We start from the raw sequence: 25,787 nt of genomic DNA, 5'->3' as shown, positions 1-25,787 counted from the left end.
TAACACTCATTAATTATTAAAAATGTTCTGGCATTACAGACCTGAGGCAGCCCATGACACATGTAATTATGTAGTGGAAAAACAAGGCTTCTCTTTAGAGACAGTGTTTTCAATGAGGTCTAGTGCTGTCAAGAAAAAGTACAGGTAATTCCCTTGATGTGTCTGTCACTTTAATGTGGTGGCTGTTTTTTTTTTTTTTTTTTTTTTTTTTTTTTTTTTTGATGAAAATATACCTCTTAAGCATGTATTAATCTGATTTGATTAACAGTTACTAGTATGTTATTAAAATCAAAATGTATCTGTTATTATTATCAAACTGACCTGAGCTAACATCAACTAATGAACAGTTGTATTAAAAGTTGTTCAATCACAAATGAAAATTTCCTGAATATGTACACTCTTAAAAATAAAGGTGCTTTAAAATATTCTTCACAGTGATGCCATAGAATTCCATTTTTGGTTTGACAAAGAACCATTCAGTCAAAGGTTCTTTATAGAACCATCTCTTTCTTACTTTTTTATAATCTGAAGAACCTTCTTTTGCCACAAACAACCTTTTGTGAAACAGAAAGTTTCTTTAAATATTAAAGATTCTTTATGGAACCATTTAGACAAAAAAGGTTCTTTTATGGCATTGTAAAGCAACTTTATTTTTACAAGTGTATTCATCATCAGGCCATCCTAGATGAGATTGTTTCTTTATCAGAACAGATTTTGAGAAATTTTGCATTACATAATTTCCTCACCAACGGATCCTCTGCAGTGAATGGGTGCCGTCAGAATGAAAGTCCAAACAGCTGATAAAAACATCACAACAATCCACAATAATCCATACAACTCCAGTCTATCAGTTAACATCTTGTAAAGAGAAAAGCTGTGAAGAAACAAACTCATCTATATCTCGGAAGGCCTGAGTGTGAGTAGATTTTCATTTATGGGTGAATTATTCTTTTAATAATAGTTGTTTATTATCTAATCTTAACAAAAAAGCAATAAATATTGTAACAGTGTATTGCTCATTGTTAGTTAATCCAACCTAAATGCATAAATGAAACTGAAAGCATAAAGAGTATATGAAAAGTATATGGGTCTATGTAACCTGCTCATTCTCTCTATCCATCCAGGGGTTTTTGGCCTAAAAAGGGACCTTTAAACTACAGTTTGTGCATATGGTATACAAACCATTGGGCATTGGTTGTTTATGCATGTACATGTTTAATCTTTGTTTTGTGTGTCTCTGTTTGGGTATGCTCACAGGGAAGACTGCCTTACATACACAGAGGCTTTTATCCCCAAGGAAGCCATGTCTTCACAAATACAACACACTTGATAGACAGGCCGATCATAAATTATTCATACTTGTCATAATGAGGAGATCAGGGAGCAGTTTAGAACAGACTTGATTCAGCTCTGCCTAGGTTGTTTATGAGCTTCTATATATTTTTTTTAATATAGAGTTTAGCAAAATAACGGGTGGCACTTTACAATAAGGTGTTATTTGTTAACATTAGTTCATGTATTAACTAACATGACCAAACAATCAACAATACATTTATTACACTGTTTATTTATCTTTGTTAATGTTAGTTTTAAAACATAGTTGTTCATTGTTTGTTCATGTTAGTTGTCAGTGTATTAACTAATGTTAACAAACACAATTTAAAAATGCATTAGTAAATGCTGAAATTAACATTTCACTAAGATTAATAACTCAAACTTTTTATACCAAGTGCCACCTCAGAAAATATTTGGCTCTCCAAGTACCACCATAATGAGCAGCATTAAAATACAGTAGCACAGTAGGCCTAACTATTCAGCTACAGCTCTGCACAGTTCAAAAGCAGGGCAGTTTTATTCCTAATATGAATATTTATTGTTCTCAGCCACTTTAACATTGTAAATACACAGTTTGAACATTAACACTGCACAGTGCTTACAAACAGGTAAATAAAAGACTTAAATAAGGATTCAATTAAAATGTATTGTACCTAAAAGTTAAATAAAAACTGTTACTGTACATTTAAATATATATATATATATATATATATATATATATATATATATATATATGTATGTGTAACGCCAAGCCAGCAGAGGGAGTCCTCACCCTAGGACTGCCTGCATGCTCCCTCTGCTGCTTCTACTGCTGCTTCCTGTTTGGCACTATTTAAAGACTGACCATATGCTCAGGACTTTGCGAAGTATTGCCAGTTTCACCTGCCTTACCGAGCGTTTATATACTCTGTTGGATTACCTGTTGCCGTCTTGCTCTGTTTTGGATATTGTGTTTACGGATTACCCCCTGTTTGGATTTATTTGCCTGTTTGGACTGTTTTCAAGGTTTGACCATTACCTGTCTTTGGACTATCGCTCTCTGGATCGTCCCTGTTGGATTGTTTGCTATATTGGACTGACTTCATGGTATTTGACCCTCTGCCTGTGTTATCTATCTGCTGCTTGGATTACGATTGTGTTGTGTATGCTATTGGACTGCCTTTCCGGTATTAACCCTCTGCCTGTTTATCTGTACTCTGTCTACTTTAATAAACGACCGCAAATGGATTCTACTTCTGCCTCAGTGTCCACGTTACAGAATACTTCGCTTCCCATGAATCCAGCGGAAGTTACACGACACACCACGAACCCAGCAGATCGTCTCGTCCGACTCCGACAGGGGAACCGTTCCATAGAGGACTACGTAACTGACTTCTGCGAACTATGTTACCAGGTAGATTTTAATGACACCTTTCTTCTGGAAACTTTCCGTTTTGGTTTAAACAAAAACATATCCCGTTTCCTGCCACGCAATACCCCACAATGGACTCTTGAAAGTTATATTGACCTCGCACTCCGATTAAGCGGCTCACCTTTTACTGTCGGGATTGCGGACGAGGGACCCCGCAATCCCGCAGTAACCACCACACCACAACCAGCTCACGTCATATCAAACAAACCAGAGACCTTTCACACCCCTTCATGTCCGGTATTGTCACCATCGTGCCAGAACCCCCTCAAACCAAGTCTGTTAACATAAAGTCTGCCAAGCCAAAGCCTACTCACGTCACGTCCAGCAAGCCACAGCCTGCTCACGCCACGCCTGCCGCTCCGAGCCTGCTCACGCCATGCCTGCCGCTCCAGGGCCTGCTCACGCCATGCCAAATTCAAATTCAGATTTATTTGTATAGCGCTTTTCACGATACATATCGTTGCAAAGCAGCTTTACACCAAATTGACATTTTTACAATATATGTAGTAGTAGCTTGATGTACATATGGTAGAGATGTGTGGTAAAGATCAATTAATGACGTATTCAAACAGACAAAGAACACTATAAATTAGTAGCAGAATACGGTAGTGCTGTATGTTTTCAGGGTTGGCATCATCTGAAGTCCTCTGTGGGGTTGGCATCATCTTTTCTTAAGTGTTCTGGATCCAGACTGGAGCTTGTGAATTCCTAGTTACCATGGGATGTCAATCCCATGGCAAAAACAACCATTGCCTACCATTCAAAGACCTCCTCATGCCATTCCTACCTGTCCTGAATCTGCACCTGTCATGGCTACCCTCCTACAACCAGTTCACAAGATGGCCGCCGTCCCAGAGCCAGTCCACAAGATGGCCGCCATCCCCAAACCTGTTCACAAGATGGCTGCCATTCCAGAGCCAGTCCACAAGATGGCCGCCTTCCCCAAGCCAGTTCACAAGATGGCCGCCATCCCGAGCCACTCCACAAGATAATCGCTGTCTCCAAACCACGCCTCATGATGGCCCACGTGCTGGACTCACCCCTAATGGCTGTATGGGCAGCTCATGTCACGGCAGCTACCCCTGATTCAAGTCCAGCCGCAGAGCCAAGTCCAGCTGCAGGTCCATCTTCAGAGTCAGGTCAAGTTGCAGCTGCGTCTCCTGTGTCAAGTCAAGCTACAGCTGCTGCTCCAAGGTCCAAAGCTTTCAAGTCCAGTCAAGCTCCAGGGTCCGGCCAAGCAACCGAGTCGGGCCAAGCAACCGAGTCAGGTCAAAGCTACTGTTCTCCATGAATCAAGCCAAGTCACAGCTGTGCCCCACGGGTCAAGCCAAGTCACAGCTGTGCCCCACGGGTCAAGCCAAGTCACAGCTGTGCCCCACGGGTCAAGCCAAGTCACAGCTGTGCCCCACGGGTCAAGCCAAGTCACAGCTGTGCCCCACGGGTCAAGCCAAGTCACAGCTGTGCCCCACGGGTCAAGCCAAGTCACAGCTGTCGTTCCTGAGTCAAGCAATGTTGTTCCTGAGTCAAACCAAGTTGCAGCAGATCTTCACGAGTCAAGTCAATTTGCTGCTGTCTTCCCTGAGCCAAGCCACACCACAATTAATCTCCATGAGCCAAGTCAAGTTGCAGCTGTCGTCCATGAGCCAAGCCAAGCCACGGATGTTCTTCATGAGCCAAGTCAAGTTGCGGCTGTCGTCCATGAGCCAAGCCAAGCCACAGTTGATCTTCATGAACCAAGTCCGGCCACGGCAGGCCTCCCTGAGTCAAGTCCGGCCACGGCAGGCCTCCCTGAGTCAAGTCCGGCCACGGCAGGCCTCCCTGAGTCAAGGCAAGAAACTATTGTCCTACCAAAACCTCACCAGGTCCCCTTTAACCTTCTCAAACCACCTCACATCTCTGCTGAAACAGCAGTGCCCACGCTCCCAAGCCACGCAGTGCTCACATTCCCACGCCACAAGTCCGTAACATCCACACCCTCAAAGTCACCAGACATCCCACTATCTACTGTGCTGCCTGTAATGGTCGTAGCCATTTTCAGTGTGTGGGCTGCACACTGTGCTCCAGAAGCCTCGCCTGTCCACGAGTCTGCGCCAGAGGCCTCGCCTGTCCACAAGTCTACGCCAGAGGCCTCGCCTGTCCACGAGTCTACGCCAGAGGCCTCCTCTGTCTATGAGTCTGCGCCAATGCCCCCAGAAGTGGCAGCTCTGGCTGCAGAATCTCCTAAAGGGGTGGCGTTTCCCCACGGACTCTCTGCCTGTCCTGTCACGGCCAGGAAGGCCATTTATAACTTCCCTGCCACACCTGCCCAAGCATCTGCGCCCATGCCCCCAGAGGTGTCAGCGCAAGCTGTAGATCCTCCTATGGGGGCGGCGTCCCACAATGAACTCTCTGCCCGCTATGTCACAATCAAGAAGGCCAATATGGAACTCTCTGCCTGTCATGCCACGACCAAAGAAATCATTCATGTACACACCGTTCTGCTATGCATGTCATTAGTCCCACTGTGGATATCTCTGCTCCTATCTGCTCTGCCTGTTCTGCCTGCCCTGCAATGGCTCCCTGTTATGCCTGCTCTGCCTACCTCGCCATGGCTCCCTGCTCTTCCTGCTCTGCCTGCCCCACTATGGTCCCCTACTCTGCCATTTGCTTATTTCACGGTGCTTATTTCACGGTACTTCACGGTCTGCTATTGCTCCACGGCCCTGGTCCTCCAAAGTTCCACTGTCTGTCATTGCTCCACGGCCCAGGCCCTTCAGTGTTTCACGGTCTGCTATTGCTCCACAGCCCAGGACCTCCAGTGTTCCACTGTCTGCCACAGCTCCACGGCCCTGGTCCTCCAAGGTTCCACTGTCTGCCACAGCTCCACGCCCTGGTCCACACTGTCTGCAAGCTCCACAGTCCAGTGTGCTTTGCTGTCTGTCCCTGCTCCACGATCCAGGTCCTCCAGTGCTTCACTGTCTGCCACTGCTCCATGGTCCAGGTCCTCCAGTGCTTCACTGTCTGTCCCTGCTCTACATGGACCTGGCCCTCCGTCCCACCCCCTGTTTTGCCTCTGTTCCCCCACCCACCTGGACTGTTGCTGTTTTGAGTGCCAGGAGTCGCTCCTAGTGGGGGGGATTCTGTAACGCCAAGCCAGCAGACGGAGCCCTCACCCTAGGACTGCCTGCATGCTCCCTCTGCTGCTTCTACTGCTACTTCCTGTTTGGCACTATTTAAAGACTGACCATATGCTCAGGACTTTGCGAAGTATTGCCAGTTTTACCTGCCTTACCGAGCATTTATATACTCTGTTGGATTACCTGTTGCCGTCTTGCTCTGTTTTGGATATTGTGTTTACGGATTACCCCTGTTTGGATTTATTTGCCTGTTTGGACTGTTTTCAAGGTTTGACCATTACCTGTCTTTTGACTATCGCTCTCTGGATCGCCCCTGTTGGATTGTTTGTTATATTGGACTGACTTCATGGTATTTGACCCTCTGCCTGTGTTATCTATCTGCTGCTTGGATTATGATTGTGTCGTGTATGCTATTGGACTGCCTTTCCGGTATTGACCCTCTGCCTGTTTATCTGTACTCTGTCTACTTTAATAAACGACCGCAAATGGATTCTACTTCTGCCTCAGCGTCAACGTTACAGTATGTATGTATATATATAATACAAAACTTAACGTTTTATTTAAATAAAGATTAAATTGTATTGTGTTTTAACATTAATTTATATTTATTTTAGTGATTCCTCTGAGTACCTGTAGAAGTATAGTTCATTCTTAGTTATTCATTCATGTTAACTAATGTAGTTAACTTATGTTAACTAATGAACCTTATTGTAAAGTGTTACCAAAAACCAAATAGCATTTATTTATAATTATTTATCAATCTTCTTCTGATATTGATATGGCAGCATTTATTGTTAGGGCCACCAATGTATTGGGCAACAATACTAAATTAAACCTATACAAGATGTATTATTGTACACTTTTATACTTTTTTTTTTTTTTTTTTTTTTAAGTACTTTTTATTAAAGATTTATTCATGTTATCATTCCTTTTGTTCTTTTTTTATTTGCCATGCTGCATGTGATCATCATGCTATACACTTGACATGTATATAATGTCTAAAACCATAGTAAAACTACAATTGAAGCCAAAAGTTTACATACTTAACATTTTGCAGATTCTGCAAGGTGTATTTATTATTTTACCAAAATAAGAGGGATTATACAGAATTTTATTAACTTTTTAGTACTAACCTGAATAGTTTACATACACTTGATTCTTAATACTGTGTTGTTACCTGATTTTCTTTTTTTTTTTTTTTTTTTGTAATAGTTGTTTATCCTGAACAGTTAAACTTCCCACTGTTCTTCAGAAAACACAAATTCTCACAAAATTCACAAATTCTTTAGTTTTTCAGCATTTTTGTGTATTTGAACCCTTTCCAACAATGACTGTTTGATATTGAGATTGACTGTTTGATATTGACAGCCAGTCAGCCACTGACTGGCTGTCAATGTTTTTATTGTGCATCAGCTGGAAAAAAACATTCTGAAAATGATTCCAACAATATAATTTTTCTGTGCTGTTACTGTTGTGGTTTGGACTCTGCTATTTTACATTATACAGTACATGATCCTCGGGTTTTACACAAGCCAGATACTAAGACATTCTGAAATTCATTTACATTTCAGTTAACTCAAATTGATTTGATGACAATGTCATTTTTAATGACTAATTTTTTATTAAATTACATTTTAACTTCAAAATCCCACTGTATGTCACTCTTAGAATTTGTCTACAACTCCCACCCACAAACACTTTTTTTTTTTTTTTAAACCTCTGTAATTTGTTCCATCCCTCTCATACTCTCACAGCTATATAAGTTCACAACGTGAAGCAGATAGAAGGCTGATGTCTGACGTATTCACGGCAGACAGGCAACACATTAGTGTATGAGGTCTGTTATGTCTTTTCCATTCACCTCTAATTCACAAACTGAAGGTTAGAAAAGTCTACCTGTATGATCTACACTGTGTACTGTTCTCATCAGTATTGTTTTTCTGTTTCTTGTCTTTCAGCTTATGGCGGGGTCCAATGGCACAATTGGGGATGTGTCTTTCACTCATCAGCAAGTCTTTAAGCTGGACATGGATGCCGCCACCAGTTCTAAAACTGCAGTGGCTGTGTTAACATCTCTGTTCTTCTGTTTTGTAAACTGCGTGATGCTCTTTGCTCTAAGAAGCAAGCGCATATTCTATGAGACGCCGCGCTATATTTTATTTGGCCACATGCTTATGAATGACTCTGTGCTTTTGCTGGTCACAACTATTATGTACACACTGGCTCTCTGTTTTCTTCCAATACCTAAGTCCATCTGCACTCTGTTAGTCTTTATATCATATTGTACTTTCTTTAACGCTCCTCTGACACTAGCACTGATGTCTCTGGAGCGGTACGTGGCAATCTGCTTCCCTCTGAGACACTGCAGCATCGCCACACCAAAAAGGACAGGAATCGCCATAGCAGTCATCTGGCTGCTTAGTTCTATCAATATAATATCTGACATTATTCTTGCTTTAACTGTCAACCCCAATTATTTAGCAGATATTGCATTTTGCACGCTAGAGAAATTGTTTATAGCCAAATGGCAGATAGATAAATCTCAAGGGTTTGATGTGCTATATTTTGTGTCTGTTGCAGTGACCATTATTTTTACGTATATTAGCATTATGATCACAGCTAGGTCTGTTTCGTCTGATAAGGATTCTGCTAAGAAAGCCCTTAAAACGGTGCTGTTGCACTTGATTCAGCTGGGACTGTGTCTCACCTCTTTCCTGTATGCTACAATAGAGAGGACACTATACACAGTGATTGGAAGCGGCTCTTCTCTCTTTATAAATCTGAGATATTTAAATTATCTTATTGTGCTTATTCTGCCACGCTGTCTGAGTCCTCTGATCTATGGTATGAGAGATGAAGCTGTGTGGCCCTTATTTAAATATTTTTTCTGCTATTGTTCAGGCAAAGTAAGGCCCTCTGTTATCATGCATTAATTGTAAGTTCTGTTGTTTTATATGTAAATACAAATATAACTTATATATATATATATATATATTATATGATTTTATATAATGGTGTTATATAATTAAATACATAATTAAAAATCATATCACTGTGTAAAGAATTCAAATGTTTTCAAATGTTGCACAAGTACTGTGGACTAATTCTGCATACAAATGCATTAAAGCTCACTCTAATATGACATGGTGATAAACAGGTTTTGGGTCCCATGTTGTTTTACATTCTGTTGAAGCCCTCAAGCAATTCTTAGAGCAAACTCTCAAGATGAATTTATTCTCTGTCAAAAAATATTTTTAAGATTGGCAAAAGTGTCAAAAAGTGATATACACATGTGCATAATTTAATATACTATTTTTTTTATTTATATTTATTTTTTTCTATTTATTTATTTTCATGCTTTCTTTTATTCATATTCCATAGAAGCAGCTGTTGACAAGTTTCAGCATGCCTGGCATCACAATGAAAAATGATGAAAAACAGATAAAGGAGTGCTATATAAAAACTGTTAACAGCTCACAAGAATTCTAGATACAGTCTTAATAAAATATGATCAGTTTCTTTTATGTATTTGTACACTGTTAAAGCAAGACTGTTTTAGGCTTTTTGTATCTACAAACTACACATATGTGTAGTTGATCATATATAAATAACCCTCTTATCTGAGCTTATCTATGTAATAGAAGCAGTGTATTGTATTATTAACATATATAGCTAAAATGATCTTAAAAACAGTTCAGCTCCGATTTTTTTTTTTTATATATATTTCAGTTTTGCTGTAGTTTTGAGCTTACTTACAGTATATTCTGTGTACAACCCTGTATAATCTCCATTTGTTTCCATTTCAATGTAGACCTATTTTGTTCTGTATAAAGAGTTTTGTGTAATTTTGGCAATTTGGTTTATAAATAAACAGCCTAAATGTTCTTCACTTGTTCACAGTACAGTACAATAACTATAATAAATCTTCCACAATGTAGGTTAATCATCACCTGCGTGTTAATCTGCCTGACACCTGAACTTAGGCTATAAAATAAAAATAAAAAATAAAACTTTTATTTTGCCTGTATATAGGCTACTGCAATTTCAAAGCTTCCGCTAAGAAAAAACAAGTCTATTAAAATGTAAAACACTAGGCCAAAGCAACAACAAATGCAACAACAATAGGAGAGACGCATTATTTTGTAGGCTATCTCTAAACTAAGCATGCTAAAGGGGTCATCGGATGCCCATTTTCGAGTTGATATGATTCTTTAGGGTCTTAATGAAAAGTCTATAACATGCTTTGGTTAAAATTTCTCAATGGTTGTGTAAATAACACCTTTTTTACCTTGCCAAAATCAGCTCTGCAAAAATCATCCTGTTCTGGTCGAGGTTGCTTTAAATGTTAATGAGCTCTGCTCACCCCGCCCCTCTCTTCTCTTTGTAGAGTGACGAGCCTGTTTACTTTAGCCACGTTTAGCCGCGTTTAGCCGCTAAACTTGCTAACTAGCACATTATTAGGAAAGGCGATCGCAAAGATTCATTAAAGGGGTCATCGGATGCCCATTTCCACAAGTGGATATGATTCTTTAGGGTCTTAATGAAAAGCCTCTAATATACTTTGATTAAAAATTCTCAATGGTTGTGTAAAACAACACCCTTTTTACCTTGTCAAAATGAGCTCTGCAAAAATCATCTCATTCTAAGCGGTTGTTCCTTTAAATGCAAATGAGCTCTGCTCTCCCCGCCCCTCTCTTCTCTCTGTGGAATGATGATCTTGTTTACTTTAGCCGCATTTAGGCGCGTTTAGCCGCTAAACTTCCTAACTACCATGTTATAAGGAAAGGCGATTGCAAAGATTCATAAAAAAAGGCTTATACACACTTCTGCTGTAAGTGAAGCTGGATCATGAATGATTTGCGCGAACATAGACAGATATATGTAGATCGGGAGGCACATTCCCTTCACAAACAAATGTAATCCAATGCATCTTCAGCAGCTCAGATGTCGGGAGTAAATGACGACCACTATGTTCATTATTACATCCAGCAACACAACACCTCAATCGCTCAATCGGAGATATTCTTGTCTAACTTACATCCCTGCTTCAGCATCGAAACAAGGGAAAGTTACTGGACTGTGACAGCTGGTCTGAGGTAAGAGCTCATGTCAATCAACTATCGTGGGAGCGGCCTCTGTTGATGTGATACCACACCGACAGGCATCTGAGAATAGCTCGATTTGAAAAAGGGAATATTATTTTTACAGATTAATTAAAAACCACTGCATGGATTTTTATCATTATAGGGTAGATGTGTACATACACTGCCAACACACATTAATGTTCAAACAACATATAAAAGTGAAGTTTACATCTGATGACCCCTTTAAAAAAAACCTTATACTCACTTCTGCTGTAAATGAAGCTGGATCACGAATGATTTGCGTGAAGACGCATTTATGTAGATCGGGAGGCGCATTCCCTTCACAAACAAACGTAATCTACTGCATCTTCAGCGGCTCAGATGTCGGGAGTAAATGACGACCACTATGTTCATTATTACATCCAGCAACACAACACCTCAATCGGAGATATTCTTGTCTAATTTACATCCCTGCTCCAGCATCCAAACAATGGAGGTTACTGGACTGTTACAGCTGATTTAAGGCAGGTCTGAGGTAAGATGCTCATGTCAATCAACTATCGTGGGAGCGGCCTCTGATAGACATCTATAAGATGTCAGTTTTACATACATTCTAAATCATAAACATCTTAAAGACATCTAATAGATGTCTATTTGACATCTGATAGGAAACGACCGATTGCAGATGAGCAAACACTCTAAAAAATACGTCTTGCAGATGTAAATGCAGACGTCAAATAGACGTCTCCAAGATGTACGTGTGCTATCAGGGTGACTTGAAATGTGTGATACAGAATGCAGATAAAGAGACCAGAGGCCTTTTTTTTTAAATCATTGGTAATGGATGACAGGCTTCACTACACTGAAAAAAACTGCATATTGTTCATTGAATCGACAGTCTATTGGCTAATCTTCAATGTTTGCTATCAAACATTCATTTAGAAAATTTAGCAACAGGTTGGATTCAGTTTATGGAACTTCTCCATCATTTCTGTGCTTTCCACAAATAGTGACTGACTGTTGCGCAACTCAGAAATTCAATGACATCAAGGCTGAGATGTGATTGGTTATGAAGGCACACATGATCAATGCTGGCTGTTACACTTTTACCAATGGTAGAAAAGTGGACCCTGCATCTCCCGATAAGAAGATCATTTCTAGTCTAACTTCTATATAAATTCAGGAGCAGAATGCATTGTTTGTGAAATCTGCAGCTGGAGCAGTTAATGTCTGACTTACTGCTGAAAGGTGACACATTTGTGTAAGAGTACATTTAATACTCGTTTTTAATTCAAATTAAATTGCTTTGGTATACCTTTTTTAAATCAGTTTGTTTTTCTGTTTCTTGTCTTTCAGCTTATGGCGGGGTCCAATGGCACAACTGGGGATGTGTTTTTCTATTATCAGCAAGTCGTTATTGTAGAAATGGATGCTGGGCTCAGTACTAAAACTGCAGTGGCTGTGTTAACATCTCTGTTCTTCTGTTTTGTTAACTCTATGATGTTCTTTACTCTAAGAAGCAAGCGCATATTCTATGAGACGCCGCGCTATATTCTTTTTGGCCACATGCTTATGAATGACTCTGTGCTTTTGCTGGGCACAACCATATTGTATACAGTGGGTCTTAGCTTCATACCAATGCCTAATTCCATCTGCACTCTGTTAGTCTTCGTCTGTTACTGCACTTTCCGTAACGCTCCTCTGACACTAGCGCTGATGTCTCTGGAGCGGTACGTGGCGATCTGCTTCCCTCTAAGACACTGCAACATCGCCACAGCAAAAAGGACCGGAATCACCATAGCAGTCATCTGGTTCCTTAGTTCTATAAATATTATAATTGACATTATTTTAGTTTTAACTATCAAACCTGATTTTTTAGCTGGCATTATATTTTGCACATTAGAAAAAAAATTGTATTTATTCAAATGGCAGCTGGATAAACTTCAAGCGTTTGATGTGCTTTATTTTGTGTCTGTTACAGTGATCATTATATTCACATACATTAGCATTATGATCACAGCCAGGTCTGTTTCCTCTGATAAAGATTCTGCTAAGAAAGCCCTGAAAACTGTGCTGTTGCACTTGATTCAGCTGGGACTGTGTCTCACCTCTTTTCTGTATGCTACAATAGAGAGAACATTATACATGATGACTGGAAGCAACTATTCTCTGTTTGTAAATCTGAGATATCTAAATTTTCTTATTATTCTTATCCTACCACGCTGTTTGAGTCCTCTGATCTATGGTATGAGAGATGAAGCCGTGTGGCCCTTGTTTAAATATTTTTTCTGCTATCGTTCAGGCAAAGTAAAGCCTTCTGTTAATATACATTAAAATTGGTAATTTGATATGCAAAATGTCAAAAAGATATTGTGGCCTGCAACCTTAATCATAATAGTTTGCCAAACTCTCAGATCAACTTATTCTCTGCCAAAAATATTTTTAAGACTGTTATCTCAGTGAATGATATATATGTACACAATTTAATGTAATATTTATTTGTATTTTTATTTAATTTTTATGCCTATTTAATTTTTTTATGCTTTCATTTTTCTGTATTCTAATATAGAAGCTGTTATTGATAAGTTTCTACATGCCTGGCTGCTGAAATTACACATTGTCTCTTGCACACACACACACACACAAACAAGTTGAAAAGTAATAGTAAAATAAAAATAATTTTGACAAAAAATAATGTGTCTTAACCAGACATAAAAATACAACAACAATGTAATCTTCATAAAATATGCAGAAAAACACATTTGTACACTTTGGCTTTTATCTTCAACATTTATGTATATTTGGTTATATACATGTATAAACAATCCACCCTTATCTGAGCTTGTGTAATAAAAGTAGTGTTAAGTGTATGACAATATATGCAGTGATCTTAAAAATAGTTTAGCGTTCAAAATTAATATTCAACAATTAATTTTTGTCTAGAGTTGAGTTTACAGTATATTCTATGAAAAAACTTAATGTGCATTTGTCATCCTTTCTTTTTAATGTATTTTTCTTCTATTTATATTATATTATTATTATATTATATATTATTATGTACATTTGAGTAAGAGACAGAACTGCGTCTCCCAGATCTATGACAACATCACAGTAGTACTGAGAGGGACTTTCATTGCTGTTGCATATGTTTGGTTGTATGGGGACTGTGAACATTATGCAGTGACAGATCGTGGATTCTTCAGTGAAGGCCCATTCATGTATATCTGAATGCAGAGATTTTGTGTAATTTTCATATAATCCTGGCAAATCGGTGTATACTTATAAATACTCATAAATAAATAAAAATGTTTTATAATGATATATTTTGCCAATATATTTTTAAAGATGTTAGAGTAAGATGGGGGACAATCCAGTCATTGATTAGGGAGGTGATGAGTGTGGATAGTTGATCTCTAGGATGACCCCAAGCACTGCACATTTTGTATGTCTTCCTTATTAGACACACCTAATTCAGGTTTTGCACTCTCTTCTACTAATGAACTGATGGAAGTGGAAACAGGGATGTTAGATGAGGGAGACATGCAAAATATGCAGGTCCTCCAGCACAGGTCCGAAAACCCCTGCTCTAGAGCAGCGTTTCCCAACGTCAGTCCTTGCGCCCACTGCTCTGCAAATTTTGTATGTATCTCTTATCACATACGGCAATTGTTCTATTCAACAGGCAAGTGCCCTGTGAAGTGGACATCACCAGATATTCTGCCATGATTCCAGTTTGAAACAAGTGTATATGTTCCATTCAAAGGCACTTCAGAAGGGCAAAGAGTACAAAATGTGAAAATAAATTGTATTTATTTACAGAGATATATGATACAGAGGTATATTACTAACTGGCCTCCATTACACTCACTCCCCCAAAACCTCACTCTCATCCGGGTCATGGCACCAATGTACCCCTTCTGTTCTACTGGACCTGCTCCAAGTAAGATTCAAACCGTTGTTTCCAGCATGGAAGCTGGGCACACTAACAAGGACACCTAAGACCACAGCCTCTAGTCAGTAGCTAGTGCACCGCATGAGAGCCGGGGAGTGATGTTTACCCACACAGGTCTTTTTAGGTGGCCTCCATTACATTCAGCCCCCTAAACCTCACTTTCATCTGTGTCCCAGCACCAATGTAACTCCTGTTCTACTCAAATCACAGTTTCTGACATGGGAGGCAGGTGGACTAACAAGGACGCTAAAGGCTGTAGCTTCTAGCGTCAGTTGTTAGTGTGCCTTTTGAGGTCAGGAGAATGAGGTCTACCCACACAGCTCTTACTAGCTGGCCTGCGTTACATTTACCCCCCTAAACTTCTCTCCCATCTGGGTCAAACTACTACTACTTAGTAGTACTACTTAAACCACCGTTTCTGGCATGGGATGCAGGTCACTTGTGACTCTTTAGATCATGGGAGTAAGGTTTACACATAGAAGACTGCAGCTTTTAGCATCAGTTGCTAGTCTTCGCTAGTCCTCTAGAGATCAGGGATGTGAGATTTGCCAACACAGCTCATACTAGCTGGCCTCCATTGCACTAACCCCCATAAACCTCTCCAATCTGGGTCACGGCACCAATGTAACTCCTCCCACTTGTGACTCTTTAGTTCAGGGGAGTAAGGTTCACACATACAGCTGGCCTCCGTTACACTCACCCCATTAAATCTTACACTTATCTGGGTCATGGCACCAATGTAACTCCTGCTATTTTACTTGACCAGCTTCAAGTGGGATTCAAACGATGGGAGGCAGGTGCACTAACAAAGACGCTAAAACCTGCAGCCTCTAACATCAGTTGCTAGTGAGGTTTTCCCACACACCTCACTCCCATGCGGGTCACGACACCAATGTAACCCCTCCGGTTCTACTTGACCAGCTCTGAGCCGGGTTCAAACAGGCATTTCCAGCATATGAGGTCAGTCAGTTGCTAGTGCACCTCTTGACATCAGAGGAGTGAGATTGACCTGTAGAGCTCTTAGTAGCTGGCTTCCATTAGACTGGGAACCACCAAGGAGAAGACAAAGCAGGAGACAGAATAGGGGACCACCATGGCAGAGCCAGCAAAGCGGAGGACCTTGGGAAAGTTGAGACCAGGACAGAGCTGGATCCCTCCAGGGAGGAGCCAGCGAATATGGTGATCACCACAGTGGACACCACATAATAGGGACCAAACCCCACATGGCGTGATAGGGACCACCAAACTTAAAAGCAATGGGCTCAGGACCACAGGGATTGGGACCACCAAACTTAGGGGCTTGGGATCTCCAGACTTGGAAGCTCTGGGACCATTAGGCACGGGACCATTGGACTCAGGACCACCAGACATTGAAACTCTTAACCAAAAGACATTAATAAACTTATTCATGGTAGTGCTGTTTCTTCTTAGAGACCGCCACTCTCTATGGGGCTGCCATCTTGGCCATTTTGTGATGTCTGGTCTTCTGTCTTGGATGGATTTAACCAATACATGGGATGAACTCAATTGTGGGCTTTAATTTAACAGATATGTGAAGACAATTGAACACAACAGGTGAGTAAATTTTAGTGAGAGATCCCCACTCAAAAGGCTCCCACCCACTGAGTTACACAAACAGTATACCCATGTGGTTCTGTCTGCCACCATATAAGAGCTATATAAGTTTAGGAGGAGAATGCAGTTTTTGTGGAATCTGCCGCTGGAACAGATGGAAGGTTAATGTCTGGAGTCTGCAGCACCTTATGTAGATTTAAAAAAAAACTTTATCTTAAATTCACATAAGCAAAAGATGTAAAAAGACTGTATCAAATTGCTCTGGATATGATCTTTAATATAACTTGCTCTAATAAGCCTTTTTTTTCTGTTTCTTGTCTTTCAGCTTATGGCGGGGTCCAATGGCACAACTGAGGATATATCTTTTTTAACTTATCAGCAAATCTATAAGCTAGACCTTGATGCTGGGCTCAGTACTAAAACTGCAGTGGCCGTGTTAACATCTCTGTTCTTCTGTTTTGTAAACTGTGTGATGTTCTTTACTCTAGGAAGCAAGCGCATATTCTATGAGACGCCACGCTATATTCTCTTTGGCCACATGCTTATGAATGACTCTGTGCTTTTGTTGGTCACAACTATTATGTACACAGTGGCTCTCTGTTTTCTTCCAATACCTAAGTCCATCTGCACTCTGTTAGTCTTTATTTCTCACTGCACTTTTCGTAACGCTCCTCTGACACTAGCGCTGATGTCTCTGGAGCGGTACGTGGCGATCTGCTTTCCTCTGAGACACTGCGACATCGCCACACCAAAAAGGACTGGAATCGCTTTAGGAATCATTTGGTTTCTTAGTTCTATCAATTTTATAACAGACATTATTTTTGTTTTAGTTGTTGACACCAGTTATTTAGCTGGCATTTTATTTTGCACATTAGAAAAATTGTTTTTATTCAAATGGCAGCTGGATAAATATCAAGCATTTGATGTTCTTTATTTTGTGTCAGTTACAGTGATCATTATTTTCACATACATTAGCATTATGATCACAGCCAGGTCTGTTTCCTCTGATAAAGATTCTGCTAAGAAAGCCCTCAAAACTGTGCTTTTGCACTTGATTCAACTGGGACTGTGTCTCACCTCTTTTCTGTACACTATAATAGAAAGAACACTATACATGATGACTGGAACTAGCTCTTCTCTCTTCATAAACCTGATATATTTAAATTACCTTATTGTTCTTATTCTGCCACGCTGCCTGAGTCCTCTGATCTACGGTATGAGAGATGAAGCCGTCTGGCCCTTATTTAAATATTTTTTCTGCTGTCGTTCAGGCAGAGTAAGGCCGTCTGTTATTGTACATTAAATGTCTAGTCTAAGAGGATGTGAAATAAGAATCAGTCTGTATAGATTTCAAATTGTAAAAGTCTTTTGATCAGCCTCTTTTAAACAAGAAAATATTACTGAAAACAGACAGTTTCTCCTAATCTTTATACTTCAAGCAGACTGCCTGTACTTGTACACTATTAAAGGAACATTAGAAACACTCTTTCAGCATATAAATATGTATAGTATACAATGTTAATATTAATAATCCACCCTTGTCTGATTTTTAAACACATATGATGCCTAGGAATAAACTATTTCACTGCTTACACTTCTGTTTTATTGTTTTTATGAGATTGAGGCACTTTTGCTTGTCAGTGGGTGAAACTTATTGTGTGTTGATCAAACATCTTACACATTAGAGTCATGTTGAGTACTTTTTAATTTGCTAAAAAAAACTACTCTTATTTAATAAGCACTATTGATTTATAAGCACTTTGTAGTTCATTTATAAATGAACTCTTTTAACAGTCTGCACTCATCTTTGAGAGCATTTTAACAACAGCTCTAAAAATCTATAGTCATAGTGATTCTAACACAATATGTGTTTAAGTGAGAAACACTTCAGCAGATTCACTTACTGTACATTTCTCTTGTTTTTATCCTGTCTTGCTGTGACTGTGCTTTATAGCAGCAACAGACCCTGTGGACTTTTTTGTTGCAGTTTAAAACTAGAAGATTTTCATTCAGCCCTATCAAACTTGTTTGACAAATTGACAAAAAAAAAAACAGGCTTACCTCATCAAGATTGCAAAGGTCACCAGCAGGGGGCACAACGCCGAGGCAAAATAAGTTACCTGAATCAATGTTTTTTTCATTATATTATTATTATTATTATTATCTATAGAGGCCTTTGTGCACAATGTTGACACTGTATTTCCTTTACAGACTATAATATCCATTAATATAGTGTGCAGTTGTTGGTATTTTTTAAAATGAATTCTTGTTTTTATGGGTCATTCTATTAATGTGTCTGTGAAGTATATTTTTAATATATTTGCATCAATATAAAGTCCCGATGCTTAATTATTTTTTTTCCAATCACACTACTATATGTTGAAAAAGCCATATCTTTTGTTCAAAAATTATGTTCATATCACACACAACCCTGGTATTCAGCTGTCCGATTTTGCACTTTACTCTTTTCTACTCTGCATTTAAGCATGAAAATGACCTCAAATATAATTTTATTTAATAGTTTTGTCTTTGGTTAGATTAGGTTATCAAGACATTTGGGTGTGTGCTTTAAAAATAATAAGTGTTTATTGTGATATAATTTGTTTTATTTGTGTCCGAAAAACCATTGTCAACTATGTTACCCACTAGAAAACCCCCCCTTCAAAAAAAAAAGAATAGTTTGTCCCATTCTCGAATAATTTGCACAATATGATGATATTTCCTCTAGAAGCATATGATGGATTAAACACTAAATCACTGTTTTCTCTCTTTCCCCCAATATTGGTTAAACTAGCAAACCTGTGTGGATAAGTATTATTGCTGCACATTTTAAGAAGACAGTTTAACTAAAACTTATGTTTTGTTTATGAAATATATTTGTAAAAATGCCATATGCTCAGCAGTTATAGGGTTCCATGTTGAGTATAGGCCCAAAACACTAAAAAATGTCAACTAAGTTACCTGTCAACTGTGTTGTGGACAGAAGCAATCATAAATGGTATTTTATGCACATATTCCTACAGATCACCTGTATTTATGTAGCACTTTATACAAAATAGATTGTTTCAAAGCAGCTATGTAAGGTCATGTTTGGGTTTTTGGGAAAAAGGCAAACTCTTTTCTTCACATTGTCAAATTCTAAATGTACCCCTAATTATAGAATGACCCACATCTCATATTGGCCATTTTTGACCTCAAATTGATGTAAAAGAGGTCGGTAAATGACATTTAAACACAGAAATGGTCTAATTTTTCATAAACAGAATTCTCAGCTGTTTCTGTTTTTATTTTCCCACATCCATCATCAAGCAATTGCATAAAGATTAAAAAAAAAAAAATTTTTACTCGTCTCATCAACTTGCAAAGGTGATCAGCAGAGGGTGCCAATAATGCAAGAATAAATACATGAACATGAACATCTTAGTCATGCAACATGGACGAAGATTGGACAGTTTTTAATCACTTGCACAAACTATATTGCGAATTTGGGATCGTTCTCACATGTGTAGATGAACAAGTGTTTACAAGTGTACACTTGTTAATGTTATTTTCTTCCATCAATGACAATCTCAGTACCTAAAACCTGTGTAAAGCCATGAGCCACAACATAATCTGTTTAACATGGCAACCACATAACGCCAAAATACTACTAGTAAAATAATTATACGTTACTACTGTAAAATCATGAATAAGTAATTGTTATTATTTTAATTGTGTGCATGTGTGTGGTAAATTATACCACCAAGATAATTTTTCAATTACTGTATACATTTCACTTTTATTCTTTTGATGTTATTAAATTAGAAAGAGGTAAGAGGCATTTTCACAAGTGGTCTCAGGTCTTTGGGCCTGAATGAACCCACATGCTTCTTTCTACACCTCTGTTTTTCTCCCTCCCTCTCATTTACCCAGTGACACATAGGACATACCCATGCGGTTCTGTCTGCCAGTGTAACAGCTATATAAGCTCAGGAGCAGAACTGTTTGTGGAATCTGCTGCTGGATCAGATGATAGGCTGATGTCTGACTTGTTGACTGCAGAAAAACACCCCGTTTGTGTCTGAGGTATGTTGCAAACTTACAAATCAACAACATATGCATAAAGATGCCACTCAGAATGAGTCTGACTGTATACTTGTTCTAATCATCTTTGTTCCTCTTTTTCTTGTCTTTCAGCTTATGGCGGGCTTTAATGGCACAGCTGAGGAAGTGTCTTTCCTTTATCAGCAAATCTTTAAAGTAGAAATAGATGCTGGGCCCATTACTAGAATTTCAGTGCTTATGTTAATATCTGTGTTCTTCTTTTTTGTAAACTGTGTGATGTTTTTTGCTCTAAGAAGCAAGCGCATATTCTATGAGGTGCCACGCTATATTCTTTTTGGACACATGCTTATGAATGACTCTGTGCTTTTGATTATCACAACTGTTGTGTATGTTATGGGCACATATTACCTTCAAGTAACCAGAGCCCTCTGCACTCTTTTAGTCATTATCTCCTACTGCACTTTCCGAAACGCTCCTCTGACACTAGCACTGATGTCTCTGGAGCGGTACGTGGCGATCTGCTTTCCTCTGAGACACTGCAACATCGCCACTCCAAAAAGGACTGGAATTGCCTTAGGAATCCTCTGGGTCCTCAGTTCTGTAAATATTATAACAGACATTATTTTTGTGTTAATCATCAACCCCAGTTTATTTGTAGAGGTTTTATTTTGCACACAGGAAAAACTGTATTTATTTAAATGGCAGCTGGATAAAACTCAAGGGTTTGATGTGCTTTATTTTGTGTCTGTTGCAGTGATCATTATTTTTACATATATTAGCATTATGATCACAGCCAGGTCTGTTTCCTCTGATAAAGATTCTGCTAAGAAAGCCCTTAAAACGGTGCTTTTGCACTTGATTCAGCTGGGACTGTGTCTCACCTCTTTTCTGTATGCTACAATAAACAAAGCACTATACACAGTGTCTGACAGCTCTAATCTATTCATAAATCTCAGATATCTAAATTTTCTTACTCTTCTTATGCTGCCACGCTGCTTGAGTCCTCTGATCTATGGGATGAGAGATGAAGCTGTGTGGCCCTTATTCAAATTTTATTTCTGTTATCGTTCAGGCAAAATAAGACCCTCTGTTAATATACATTAACTCTATAATATGAGATATGAAATAATAATTTGTACAATGCACAATGGTAACTGTTTCATCATATGATGAATGTTTATCTGAAACAGAACAATGTACTTTTTATATTAAATTGCACCGTTCTGTTGTTTAAAATGACTATTTTTCATGCTTACTTTTTGATCTTCCCGTTCTAATATATGAGTTTTTACATGTCTTGCTGCTAAAATAATACATTCTTTGTTAATTGTTAACACTCAAGAATCATTAAAACATGCAGACAGCTTGTATTATGCACATATACACTTTGGATTGTAAAAAGAATGCACTTGTATGCTACTGTATCTATCAACAACATAAATTATGTACATACAACTGTAAATAAAACAATCTTATCTGACACCTGACATGTGTGCCATATTGTACTGAATTATTAACAATACAAAAAAAGTTTAATATGCATTTCTTATAATGTACAAACTAAATGCAATATATCCTCTGTTCAAATTATTGTGTTTCTTGATGTATTTTATTGTTTATATATTGACACAGAACTGCTTCTCTTACACCCGATATGTGACCCTGGACCCCAAAACCAGTCTTAAATCGCTGGGGTATATTTGTAGCAATAGCCAAAAATACATTGTATGGGTCAAAATTATTGATGCCAAAAATCATTAGGAAATTAAATAAAGATCATTTTCCATGAAGATATTTTGTAAAATACCTACTGTAAATATATTAACACTTAATTTTTGATTAGTAATATGCATTGCTAATAAGAAGTTTGGGAAATTTGGGGAAACTTTAAAGGAGATTTTCTCAATATTTTGATTTTTTTTTTTTGCACCCTCAGACTCCAGATATTCAAATAGTTGTATCCCAGCCAAATATTGTCCTATCCTAACAAACCATGCATCAATGGAAAGCTTATGTATTCAGCTTCCAGATTATTTATAAATGTCAATTTAAAAAAAATGGACCCTTATGACTGGTTTTGTGGTCCAGGGTACCTATATTAAGCTTCTTTGTTAGGATAAAGTTGCATGATATAACTTGGAAATCAGAAATAAGAAGAATATAATACAGGGCTGGGTATTGACTCATATTTCCAGATTTGATTATAATATATTCACTTTATTTTTCGCGGACATTTGTTTACATGACTGACTTCCGGCCTATGTTTAGCTGTCCAAAACATCTCGTTTTGCTACTTGCTGTTGGACATTGGTGTGTCTAACATATTGTTTTAATGTATTATCTTAATTATAAACACACAATAGTGTAAAAAGTTTTACCGTTTATTGCACGTTGTTATTCTTCTCCTTACTTTTGCACTTCACGATTTGGTCAGTTACCCGGATGCGCGGCCATATAGCCGATACTCGGATGTAAACAACAGCGTGGATTGAACGGCTAATGAACAACGGAGTAGGTTGTTCTGCTAATTTATGTTGTCTAAACCACGGAAATAACGTGTGAAAGCTGTTAAATCGTATAGAGAAAGACTTAGTAAACAGGAACGGGCGCAATATTTTGACAAACTAAAGTTAACGTGGTAAAGATACATACAAGCAGTATAATTAAGATATTAGCCTAATACTACCTAAGTTACCTGACCAGAAATGATAAGAACAAACTGGAATTTTGTCAAAGCTCTTGCCCTGGAAATCCTGGTTCAGTTTGCCTTTTGTTCCTGTTTTTTTTTTTTTTATTTGCAGTTCTCTCCTTAATTTGTTATAACCTTTGGCAGTTTATAGTACTCCAAATGTTTTTTCTGGTCCAACCGATTAATACAGCCCAAAACATGACAATAATTGACCATTTTCAGCAGCAGTAATAAACAAAATATACAGGTTTCATTCGGTTCAGTTGCATTGTTTATGTTTAGTGCCGCCAATATATAGCGGCTAATGAACTAGAAGTCTCGTCCACAGACTTGCTTCCATGTTGAAGAATAGGGTGAATAGGATTTCAGTCTAATATCCATTTGCTTGTATTGAAAGAAATGTTCTCTCTACTAATACTGTAAATTATAAATGAGCTCAGACTGCGGAAACCTCTCTTTATTATTTCCCTTGAAATCAGCAACGATCAACACTTTGAACACAACATGATGCAATCATCCTAAATACAACAACAAACAAGCAAGGCATCAGAGGAAATGCAAAAGAAATCAGTTCAGGGCAAAATAAAAATTTAAATATACATAACGATTTGAAATTATTATTGTATTATTAATTATCTCCTGTCAAAATAGTCATGAGAATCGTAATGACTACAGCAAACATACATAAAGTCATACAAAACTGAATATAATTTAAGAATGAAGTGCTAAGAATGAGTTGGCAGCAGAGGCGTCATCATGGTTTTGGTTGTATTGTAATCCCCAGTGGAGAGCAGAGAGGGACGACACATCGCTGGATGAAGACTACGAGTGAAGGTTACACGTTGTCTGTTGAAGCAAACAACACAGAAGACAAAGGGTGAGATTAAGAATTTAAATATTTAAAAATTACGATTTTTTTTTTTATATACGATTCAATCAACACTTGACTTTTACCAGGGGAAACCCTCCTTGAATTCAGTGAACCTGTGACGGACCATAAAGGTGGCTAGAGCATCAGCTACCTGCATCAGATATCACAGTTCAGAAAAAAAGCGAATGCAGCAGAATCTAATATACTGTGAATCACACTGTGATACAAAACAGACATACTTTTTCCGGGGCATCTTCATGAACAGCATGACCACACTGTGGCAGAACCTGCATCTGGAACTTTCCTAGAATAGTTAAAAACAGCCACAAAAGACATGAAGGACCTTCTGGCCACAGCAACGTGAATAGCTTGAGGAGCAAGAATATAAATGTTTCACCTTGCATTTGCCCAATGGTAAGATCTTTATCAAGCCTGTCAACACCTATGGGAGACACACTCATTAAGAGTCGTTTTTTCATTAAGAGTTGTTTTTTTACACTGAGTAAGTCTAAAAGACAGATGTCTAAGCATTCTTACCAGCCAGCAGGAGGAGTTTTGGCACAGAGCAGGTGAGAAAGAGAGAAGACAGACCTTTAAACCAGCCCTCCCAATACTTCTCTGTCTTTGAGAGTTCAATACGCCAAGTGTACAGGCACTCTTTCTTTATCTGCCAAACGGGAAAATTGTCAAACATCTGTACATAAAACAATGCTTTAATGTTGTGAAACATAATTGTGAATAGACGTACAATAAAGTAAGAAAGAATGTACACTAATAATCAAAGGTTTCAGGGTTGGGAAGATTTATGCTCACCAAGGCTGCATTGATTGATCAAAATACAGTGAAAACAGTAATACTGTGAAATATTACGTTTTCTATTTTAAAATGTAATTTATTCCTGTGATGGCAAAGCTGAATTTTCAGCATCATTACTTCAGTCTTCAGTGTCACATGATCCTTCAGAAATCATTCTAATATGCTGATTTGATAGTCAAGGATTCTTTGATTAATAGTAGTTCAAACAAACAGCATGTCTTTACTGTTCTTATAAACAATTTAATGCACCATTGCTGAAAATCCTAATTTCATAAATATCTTACCAACCCCAAACTTTTGATTAGTAAATTTAGTTATTGTCACAAAATAAGGCCAGACAGGGAGATCAGATCAGAATTTAAACATGAATTACCTCTTGGTCATCCTCTTTCTTCCTTTTGTGGTTGCATTCACCTCCTTCTTCATCCTCCTCTTCTTCCTCAATAATGCCTTCACTGATGCTCTTGGAAACCCCTGGACTACTCAGTGGCTCCTCACATCTACACATTCAAACACATCTGATCAGTGCAATATATATAACAGCTAAATGTATACAAATTTACAGTAATTCCTGGAGCTAGGTAAAGGAACCAATACTAGGGAAGACTTACTTTTTCACCTGTCCAACCATGGACACTCGTGCAGACTCAATATTCCTGATCTGACCACTTTTCACACTGGTAAGGAAAAAAATCTGTAGTTAATATTTCCACTATATACAAGGCACAGCTAAAAGTGACATTTATTATGGACTTAAGTGAACATTATTTTAATCTCACTTTAATTACATTTATTTTTAATGTTCAGTAATTGTTGATAAATTATTAGTAAAAACGATAATTTGCCGTTAAGGCTTGGCACCATAATTACAGATAATTACTTTATTACTTAAAA

The 25,787-nt window shown here is 38.3% G+C and overlaps 5 protein-coding genes across 6 annotated transcripts in view; 4 read left to right on the top strand and 1 right to left on the bottom strand.

Moving 5' to 3' along the window:
• Positions 1 to 775: 775 nt before the first annotated feature.
• LOC127152724 (odorant receptor 131-2-like) lies at positions 776 to 8,795 on the top strand. The gene is made up of 2 exons (XM_051093560.1): positions 776 to 916; positions 7,821 to 8,795. The coding sequence occupies exon 2, from the start codon at positions 7,824 to 7,826 to the stop codon at positions 8,793 to 8,795; it is 972 nt and encodes a 323-aa protein (XP_050949517.1). The 5' UTR covers positions 776 to 916; positions 7,821 to 7,823.
• Positions 776 to 13,387, top strand: LOC127152723 (odorant receptor 131-2-like). The gene is made up of 2 exons (XM_051093559.1): positions 776 to 916; positions 12,303 to 13,387. The coding sequence occupies exon 2, from the start codon at positions 12,306 to 12,308 to the stop codon at positions 13,278 to 13,280; it is 975 nt and encodes a 324-aa protein (XP_050949516.1). The 5' UTR covers positions 776 to 916; positions 12,303 to 12,305; the 3' UTR covers positions 13,281 to 13,387.
• Positions 776 to 17,776, top strand: LOC127152721 (odorant receptor 131-2-like). The gene is made up of 2 exons (XM_051093558.1): positions 776 to 916; positions 16,799 to 17,776. Exon 2 carries the CDS (start codon positions 16,802 to 16,804, stop codon positions 17,774 to 17,776), a length of 975 nt encoding a protein of 324 aa, XP_050949515.1. The 5' UTR covers positions 776 to 916; positions 16,799 to 16,801.
• Positions 17,777 to 20,472: 2,696 nt separating this feature from the next.
• On the top strand, positions 20,473 to 21,621 carry LOC127152986 (odorant receptor 131-2). The gene is made up of 2 exons (XM_051093901.1): positions 20,473 to 20,538; positions 20,650 to 21,621. The coding sequence occupies exon 2, from the start codon at positions 20,653 to 20,655 to the stop codon at positions 21,619 to 21,621; it is 969 nt and encodes a 322-aa protein (XP_050949858.1). The 5' UTR covers positions 20,473 to 20,538; positions 20,650 to 20,652.
• A 2,027-nt stretch (positions 21,622 to 23,648) lies between these two features.
• Positions 23,649 to 25,787, bottom strand: part of ppme1 (protein phosphatase methylesterase 1) — a 6,285-nt gene continuing 4,146 nt past the window's right edge. Inside the window, exons 8-14 of one of the 2 annotated variants that reach the window (XM_051093919.1) lie at positions 25,505 to 25,570; positions 25,267 to 25,393; positions 24,615 to 24,744; positions 24,475 to 24,519; positions 24,317 to 24,381; positions 24,155 to 24,228; positions 23,649 to 24,052 (exon numbers count right to left, since the gene is read on the bottom strand). In XM_051093919.1, coding sequence (XP_050949876.1) covers positions 24,157 to 24,228; positions 24,317 to 24,381; positions 24,475 to 24,519; positions 24,615 to 24,744; positions 25,267 to 25,393; positions 25,505 to 25,570 — 505 coding nt within the window. In that variant the 3' untranslated portion in view covers positions 23,649 to 24,052; positions 24,155 to 24,156. The remainder of the gene's footprint in view (positions 24,053 to 24,154; positions 24,229 to 24,316; positions 24,382 to 24,474; positions 24,520 to 24,614; positions 24,745 to 25,266; positions 25,394 to 25,504; positions 25,571 to 25,787) is intronic. The other variant, XM_051093920.1, reaches the window with a different exon arrangement.

The sequence above is a fragment of the Labeo rohita genome, chromosome 21, assembly GCF_022985175.1.
Source record: "Labeo rohita strain BAU-BD-2019 chromosome 21, IGBB_LRoh.1.0, whole genome shotgun sequence".
Classification (NCBI taxonomy): domain Eukaryota; kingdom Metazoa; phylum Chordata; class Actinopteri; order Cypriniformes; family Cyprinidae; genus Labeo; species Labeo rohita.
Note: the sequence above shows the minus strand (reverse complement) of the source record. Positions and strands in the feature narration are given on the sequence as shown.